This window comes from Drosophila navojoa, chromosome 2 (genome assembly GCF_054131105.1).
Source record: "Drosophila navojoa isolate 15081-1374.11 chromosome 2, UAZ_NAV_1.0, whole genome shotgun sequence".
Taxonomy (NCBI): Eukaryota; Metazoa; Arthropoda; class Insecta; order Diptera; family Drosophilidae; genus Drosophila; species Drosophila navojoa.
Window position 1 is genome coordinate 19,155,011 of NC_142890.1, and position 8,492 is coordinate 19,163,502.

The 8,492-nt window shown below is 38.7% G+C and overlaps 1 protein-coding gene across 1 annotated transcript; it reads right to left on the reverse strand.

Annotated features, from left to right (window-relative positions):
• Window positions 1-589: 589 nt before the first annotated feature.
• On the reverse strand, window positions 590-1,790 carry LOC108652093 (tetratricopeptide repeat protein 12). Its single transcript, XM_018102164.2, has 4 exons — window positions 1,473-1,790; window positions 1,163-1,408; window positions 982-1,104; window positions 590-923 (listed from the first exon to the last, which is right to left on the reverse strand). The coding sequence occupies exons 1-4, from the start codon at window positions 1,628-1,630 to the stop codon at window positions 707-709; spliced, it is 744 nt and encodes a 247-aa protein (XP_017957653.2). The 5' UTR covers window positions 1,631-1,790; the 3' UTR covers window positions 590-706.
• Between the last annotated feature and the right edge of the window lie 6,702 nt (window positions 1,791-8,492).

The window sequence follows — 8,492 nt, forward strand, 5'->3', positions numbered from 1 at the left end:
CCCGACACACGCCCTCGTGGAGACTTTCAATTAATTTTTCAATTGCGTTTCTTTCAGCCAAGTCATAAAAATCAATTGCTGGGCATTTGCTCAGCCCCGTTTTTTCCAGCGAACTGTCTTCGTCGACTTTTATGAGCGAGTTACTTGCAGTTAATTAGGGACCAAAGAGTGCACGGCTAATCAACTGAAAGTTGTTCAAAGAGCTCAGCCTGAAGTCGAAGGTGTTGGCTGGCCATTGAGTGGCTGGCGATGAAGTCGATAGGGCTTGCCGGCCATATTGAAGCGGAAATGAGAAAAAAAGGCAGACAATAAAGAGTGAGAGAAGAGAAAGGGAGGCACACGATAATCCTAAATGATTGCCCTCGATGATGGCTTTTATGCTCGCCAGAAGGGTTGACCAGACTCCACATCCGCTCAAAAGCCAATCGATTAACACTAAGTGCTTAAGTGTGAAAATTAACTTATGGTATTACATAAGAAGTGTGTGTCTTTGTATACGAGTGTACATGAAGAGCATTTGAGAGAAGTGACAGACTGAACCTGAGTTTGTTAACCTCTTTTACTGGTTCGAATTGACCAATTCAAATAATTTAGTTTTGATATAGGATTAATCACTGTAGTTCTGGTTTATTTGCTTATACTGAATTCATGCCAAAAGTTCACTTCTGTTCTGGAATTTACACACATAGAATTTGCAAAGCGCAGTTTAGTATGCTGACTGCATTCTTTCTAGAAATCCATCAATAAACGCCTTTTCCTTGCTATTCACTCGCCTCACCTGGCGTATGCAGTCGTTGAACTTGTTCTCCTCGTGAAGGCGCTTGAAGGCAAGAGCTCGATAGAGCCAAGCGCGCACATGCTTCGGATTCAATTTATTCAATATGTAATCACAGTCCATGATGGCGCGCTGAAAGCTGCGCAGCCTGCAAAAAGGAGATATAATTAAGAGCCAACAGACAGTCAAATATCTGAGCTATATACCTAATATAGCAACAGGCGCGATTCAGGTATAGAACTGGCGTATCAGTTATGTACTCCAATCCATGATTGTACAGATCAATGGCATTGTTAAACTGTCCTTTGCGATAGGCGAAGTTGCCCAACCTGCTCAAATAATATGCTAAATGTACATGGATACGATATGTTAGTAATCCCGACTCACCTGCGAAAATTGTTGGCAACTCGTTCGCGCTCCTCGCGCGTCGCGCTGCGTTCCTGTTGGCTGTTGTCGATTTGCCGCATGAATGTGAACTGGTTGGTGTTAACAGGTAACTTGACCTTTGACTTGGATCTCTTTGTCGACATGCGACCAGTCTGCGAGCGCCTAAATATTATAAAGTCTGTGTCCGTAACACTCTCGCTGGAGTCGAGCTGCTCTATCTGAGCTTGCTTCTTATCTGCCCGCTTGCTGCTCCATAAGTGACAATATATGATTATATATAGATATATGAAGAGATTCATCTCTAGCTTACTCCTCCATTTTGTTGGCGTTTATCATCTGCTCGAGGAGGTCTATTGTTTCCTGCACTTTTGACGGCTCTTGAAGAAATTGTTCATCGTACTGCGGATGGACATATGTGTGATCTGTAAAGTCTTTAATAGTGTTTGTAAAGTTCTTTTTATTGGCCATTTTATTGTTTATTCGTGAATCTTTTTTTTTCTATTTATTAGTTTATTTTTTGTGAGTTTTATTATGTTCTGTTGTTAAGTGTTTGTTTGTGTTGGGAATTAACATTTTTTTATGTATTATGATGTATTTTTTTTAGGTAAAGGCTACTTGTTTTCTGTTTGCTGTTTGATTATTCATGTTTGTTTTGTCATGGGAAACTCTTTAATGTACAGAACCACTAAGCTATGATTATAAATACATAGATTTTCCTTCTCTCACTCTCTCGTTATTTATCGAACTCTCAAGCCCTTCTTGTGTCTCTCATTCAACAATGCTAGCTACATAGCGATATATATTGGTTTTTCCTTTATTTTCTGTGCATCATTAATAATAATTATTTTTGTTCAGCTCTTAACTATTTTTAATTCAAAAATTCTCAGTTTCATCTCTAGTTTTCCGAGTATTTGATTGGCTGTTAATACTTAAATTTAACGCGTATATCTATCTCTGCCTGCTCAGCTGGCAATCATGCATGCACCTGCTGTCTCTTCAGCCGCGCTTGCCGCAAACTTGTTATTGGAGCGAGCGATTTTTAATTTGAATTAAAAATGCATCGATGCGCTGATTTTAATGCGCACAATTAAAACAGCAAGTCAGGAAATTGCGAATGCATTTAAAATCAACGAGAAAATCTGATGAGCGAAATCAATGAGCGATTGCAAATTGCGAATTGCGGTGCCAACAACAACAACAGCAACAGCAACAACATTGATGCAAATTGTAGAAAATGCAAATAAAAGAAATTGTGACAGAACAAGCTAATGTGCGAATACACACGCACTTAGAGAGAGAAAGAGAGAGAGAGAGAGAGAGAGACAGATACACACTCGCCCCTTCATTTCGGATGTGCGTGTGTGTGTGTGTGTGTAACGAGTGATGCTTAAAAGTTTTACACGCTAATCGCTAATTGCTTTTGAAGACAGTGTTTGGGTGCGCAAATGCTTTGTGGACTGCGGGGAAGGGGAATGTAGAGTAGAGGGGAATGCGTTCTGTTAGAAATGGGGAGCTACTCTACATTGTAATTGTCGCGCTTTAAAATGCGCAATTTGCAATGCAAATGTACGCATTAGTTTTTAGCCCACAGCCTGCAGCTAGCAGCCGACAGATGGCGCCAGCGTATTGGTAGGGTAGCTGAAATGTGCCAGAGGGGCGCAGGCATGTTTGACATTGGGACTTGGTGGGTTTTAGTTTGGGTGTTTGGCAACAGCTTAGCGCTCAATCAATTAAAATGTTTTATAGGCGCTTCAAGCGCCATCGATTGACAACGCACACACAAACACACATTGAATAAATATTTGCACGCTCAGTGGAAAACTTGATTGCCTGCTGTTCGAGTAGCAAGTGTTACACTCAATGGAAATTCGAATATGCAGAGATCCTTGATTCCACATGAATGCTAAACTGACTAGCTTTATCAGCTGGTAACCTGGTTGCAAATTACAAAGCTGAGTTTGTCAAAGGTGAGAGAAAGATAATAATAAAATTATAAATAAAATAATAAACAATAATAAATAATAAATTTTAGAATCAAAGCAAATCTGTTGCACAATTGCAGCTAAAGCAGAATCATATAACAGAAAAACTTGGCTTTCCCTATTTTAATCAACGTTCTTTGGCATCTCATTGTCTCTTTAAAGTATTTATAAAAGTCAATCAAGTCTGTAGGAAATATTTAATTTAATTGCAGTCATAAGCATTTAATTGCAGTTATGGGCAGTTGTTAAGCTATTATCCTTTAAGAGAAGTTCTTTTTTTTAAATAACATATATTTATATTTACATATTTATTTACAAGAGAAGCTCAGCATTAAGATCTGTATGAATCATGCACGTTGATCTCCTCCAAATGCTGCTGGGCTCTCAAAGCACACTTGTATATTCACAGACATACACAAACACACCCACACACACAGAGTCACAGTCCGACTCACACTCAGAGAGAGAGAGAGAGAGAGAGAGAGAGAAAATAAAAGCAGCAATTAGTTGACTTAACTTCTATGACACATAATTGGCAATTTATTAAGGCGCTACAAAAGCTGAGTGTCCTTGCCAAAAAAGGGATTTATTTATGGTTCATAGATTAAATACTAATTAACACTACGCAACAGCAGCCAAAGTCAAGGCAGCTTACACAAACACACGCACACACACACAGAGATATAGCGCACACATTTGATTTATGCCAAATGAATGCTGCTCACTCACTCACTCACTCTCTCTCTGTGTGTGTGTGTGTGTGTGTGCAAGGATTAGAAGCAGACAAAACAGTAAAAAGAATACAACTGCAAACATTTGCCTGGCTATTTTTATTTTGTCTGGGCCATTGACCACTTTTAGTGGGCGGGGCTGTTAGCCAGTCTCTGGTCTCTGCTGCGTATCTTTAGCTTTATGCCATAAATTGTGCTTAAATTATTGGGGTCGGCTAACGCTTGCACACACACACACACGTACCCATTTTCTCTTTCATTTCGGTATATTTACTTTGTGGGTGTTGTTGAACCTTTGACGCTCATTTGTTTTACCTTAATATCCACTTGAGCATGTCTGCAGAGACAGCATTCGAATTAGAGCAGAGAAATTAAAGATGATACAATATGCACGTGCATACACTGTGCGAAATTTGCATTGAGTTGAGCAACTTCGAATACATATGCAATGCATTATGGAAGATAAAGGAAAAGGTATAAGACTTTGTATATAAATTCTTAAATGAAAAGAAAATATTAAGGGATATACGATATAAAAAACACACAAAGGGTGAACGTGTGTCTATATACATAGCTATATCATGAGCTTTTCAGTGCCATCGACAGCTTATTTGCCATTTTAAGTCTTCCTGGCACAAAATCAACTCACTATAAGCCAAAATATGTCATTATAATTAATAGCTAATTATGAATAAGGCCTATATCAAGTCAAAGCATTCAAGTCGAGAATATTTATATGACATCAAGCGCTCCTCCATTCGTAGTTAAGTTTCGTCTGGCCGGCTAAATAAACACCGCGTATGAGTGTCGCTGAGGGCTGAGAGAAATCTCAATCGAGGGTGGCGCTTGCATTGTTTTCCGAGTGTTTTATATGCAAATCGTTGCGTATTCAAGTTGCAGGTCCTTTGGCTGGGCCCGTGGGTCTGGGTATGTGAAATTTATGTGTCTGCGTGTCATGAGTCCGCGCGCATAAAAAACCGGCAGGAGACGCAGCAGGAGCAGCACCAGCATCAAAATCTGTCGGGCATAATCAAGCGAGACAATGCGCCAACAATGCCCATAAAGTGTGAAGGAAGTCAAAGCGGTCTGGGCCGATGCGACGCTGATTAACGCGGCAGCAGAAGCGAACTTCTTTGTCCACTCGGGCAGCAAACGGCTCGACTGGGGAGCGATTGTCATTTGTGTGGATTTGTATGAGGCGTGCGTTGATTTTAAGGCCAGCTTTGCGCTTTATGATTGCATTAAAATGAGCTTTAAAAACGCTTAAAAATTAATTGCAAAAATTTTTACAAATATTATTTAACGATTCGACAACAACGAACAACGTGGGACAATACAAAAGCAACGGCGAGCTCGTTACAATAAATCATTCATACACTTTATGAGAGTTCTACCAAAAGCTATAACTACAAATAGATGGGCTATATGGATTGTTTAAAGAGCATGGCTGATAAAAAGCGAGGTGAGGAGAATAAAATATTAAAGATGAAAGATGTAAATTTAGGAAAATTATAAATTTATCTATCAATAAATATCAACCAAAATTTTTAAATATAATTTGCAGCTATTTCATGTAAGCAAAACAATTTCTAGCAGAAGCATTTATTTAACTCAAAACAGAAATCGAAGGCAAGACCCAATTAAATTGAAATTCACTCACTTCGTAAATGATTGTGAATTCATTTCAATATACTAATTAAACACACTGCAGACTGCAGACGCTGCAGTTAGCTTTAAAGCCCACAAGTGCGTTCAGGGATAATGCAAATTGAATTTCATTTATACGTTTTGGGCTTTAAAGAGTGCGGAGTCGTCCCTCCCACTGGCCGATCGGCCCACTCGAGCCGTATCATAAAATTTGTGCATGCGACTTAATCGAATTAATTAAATTTTTACAACAATTAAATGGCAACTAACAAAACGGCAGCCGCATATTCGGGCTTTGATTGTGCGTGATTTAAGTAATATTTTGATTTCAATTGAATTATGGAAAGAGTCTGTAATTCATATAAAGCGAATATCGAATGTTGTCTGTGTGTGTGTGTGTGTGTGGGCGCATGTAAATATCAGCAATTAAGCAATAATAATAAGCATCATTAATAAATCATTACAAGAATGTTGCAGCCATAACGATTCGAATCAAATACAAAGAGTATCAATATGGCTCATTTTATTTATATCATGAAAGAAGCTGTTGAATGCTTTCACTCTGCGTGTGTGTGTGTGTGTGTGTGTGTGTGTGTGTATTTGTGTGGTTAATCATTATATTCGAGCGTTGAGCAGTCAAATTAATTTTTAAAAGTCAATGTATGCAATTTTATTTAACATTTTGCAGCTATTGAAAAGCCCTTTTGGATTTACCTGAATTGTAATTCATTCATCATATATATTGTATATAACTCAACACATTCATCTGTATCATTGGCCAATCGGTAATTTATTATGCATTGAGTCCATTGTAAAGCTGCTTATAGCCTTTTCGATACATTTTATGCTATATTATATTAATTGAAGTGAATTTAAATAATATTTATTTTGGGTTTACTTTTGAGGGTTTCATTCTGCTCTAATAAAACTTAACATAATCTATATTAGCTCAGTTTTCCTAATCTTAGTTATTTCTTACACTTTACTCATCTATACTTCCATCTCAAGAACCGTATTGCAAAAGAAATATAAGTTTTAGTAAAGTGTAAATAAATAATCTATAAATATATCTGCAACTGCTGCAAACTTCTAATTGGTTATTACCTATACAAAAGATAGATAGGTAGAGAGAGAGAGAGAGAGAGAGAGGTAAAATTAGATTGCAGTTCGCCAATTCAATTTAAGCTTTTCAGTTTTGTTAGCCATAACTCATTCATCAAAGGAAGTCGAAACTTGGTTTGAACAAAAGCAATTAAAACATTTTGTTGCCATGTTTCTTGGCTGGTTTTTTCCAATCACTTGACTGCCTTATCTACTCTCTCGCTCTGTATCTCTCTGCACTCTCGTTCTCTCCGTCTCTCTCTCTCTCTCTCTCTCTCTCTCTCTCTCCCTCTCTCCCTCTCTCTCCCACGCCCACGCTTGCTCTCTGCTCGTTTAGCAGAGTTTTTGGCGAAGTTAAGCGCTGGCTTTTCTTTCTTTCATGTTGCTGCTCCTTCGATGCTTTCTCGTAAATTTCGCCATGGACGTTTTTATGTGTGTTTGGCGGGCACTTCAAATAATTTTCTGCACTAAAAATTTATTGCAATTTTCGGTAATGAGAGTGCAGAGTTCAAAAACGGTGGCCGCACAGTGTAACCGGTTGTAGCTCTCCCTCTCTCTCTCTCACTCTCGCTTAGTGCCTTAATGTTGTTAGTGTTTGCCTGGCGCGCGGTTTTCCTCTGTTGCCTGTTTGAACTTTCTGGCATTTCCGTTGCATTTCTTTTCTATGTGTGTGTGTGTGTGTCGGAAACGGAAGTTTTTAATGTTGCCCATTGGCCGTAAGCTGACTGGCACTCGTTCTTTGGACTTCGGTTCGAGACTCCTTTTTCGGGTCGACCAGCATTGTTTTGCTCAAACGTAAAATGAAATGTTCTTAATGGTATACCAAATAGTTGCTTAAATGCTTTAAACTTGATATCAACTGCCACTGCTTGCACCCGCCCAGCGCCCTCCACGCATCCTGCTGCTCCTGGCACTTTGTCTTCCCCCCTCTCCCTCCTTTCGCTTGCCACTTGTGTGTGCAGCGGGCACAAAGCGCATTTTGCTGTTTTATTTTGCCGGGTTTTGAAGCGGCGGCCCGCATTTTTGTTTGCTGCTCTTATGGCCATAAGCCTACCAGCCAGCCAGTTTCGCGGCCAGGCAAGATAAACACACACAGACACACGCACACACATACACACACACACACACACTCATACAGCTAGAGCGTTTACGTTGTGCCCAAAATGCACGGCGCTCGTAAATCTCGCGCGTGAAAACATCAGTTTGGTTGTTTCAGTTGTTTCAGTTGCTGCTGTTGCTGCTGCTGTTGTTGCTGTTGTTGTTGCTGCTGTTGTTGCTACTGGCTCTGCTTCTGGTTGCGTGTTGTAGCAAGTTCTCTCCATGTTTCAGCTTTAAATCCTCACAAACCCAAAAAAATAATCTCTGCATAAAAAACACACAATATGTAAGTGAGGTACAATATGTGGGCGTGTTTTTTTTTGTCCCCCTTTGGTTTTGATGATCCTTTGGGCTGTAATTTTTGGGTTCGTCTCAAATCTTAATGAAATTTGCAGTATTTGTATAGAGTATTGTTAGTTGGAAGTCTTAGCTAGGCAAGGGCATTTGATATTAGGTATTCATAAATGGGTCTCATTCATTAACATATATTCTATTCATTTTAAATCTGAATGATATTTTAGCTTGTCAAATACTTCGATTTTATTTAGAGAGGGAACATTTTCAGCTGATTAGAAAACTCTGGAAATGTTTGTTTCTCAAATTTGATATAATAATAATAATATTTTATGCAGACAATAAACTAAAACAAGCAAAACTTTATATAATTGCATTTAAACTTCAACATCAGTTATTATTTATATAAAGAAGAGCCTTTAAGTATACATATGTATATGTAAATACTCAAGTTCAGCCAGATTTCTGCATATCAAG

Coding starts and splice junctions, on each gene's coding strand:
- LOC108652093 (XM_018102164.2), bottom strand. CDS start 1,630: ATGGCCAATAAAAAGAACTTTACAAACACTATTAAAGACTTTACAGAT. Junction 1,105..1,162: donor GTTGCCAACAATTTTCGCAG/GTGAGTCGGGAT, acceptor TTATTTGAGCAG/GTTGGGCAACTTCGCCTATC. Junction 924..981: donor CGCGCCTGTTGCTATATTAG/GTATATAGCTCA, acceptor TCCTTTTTGCAG/GCTGCGCAGCTTTCAGCGCG.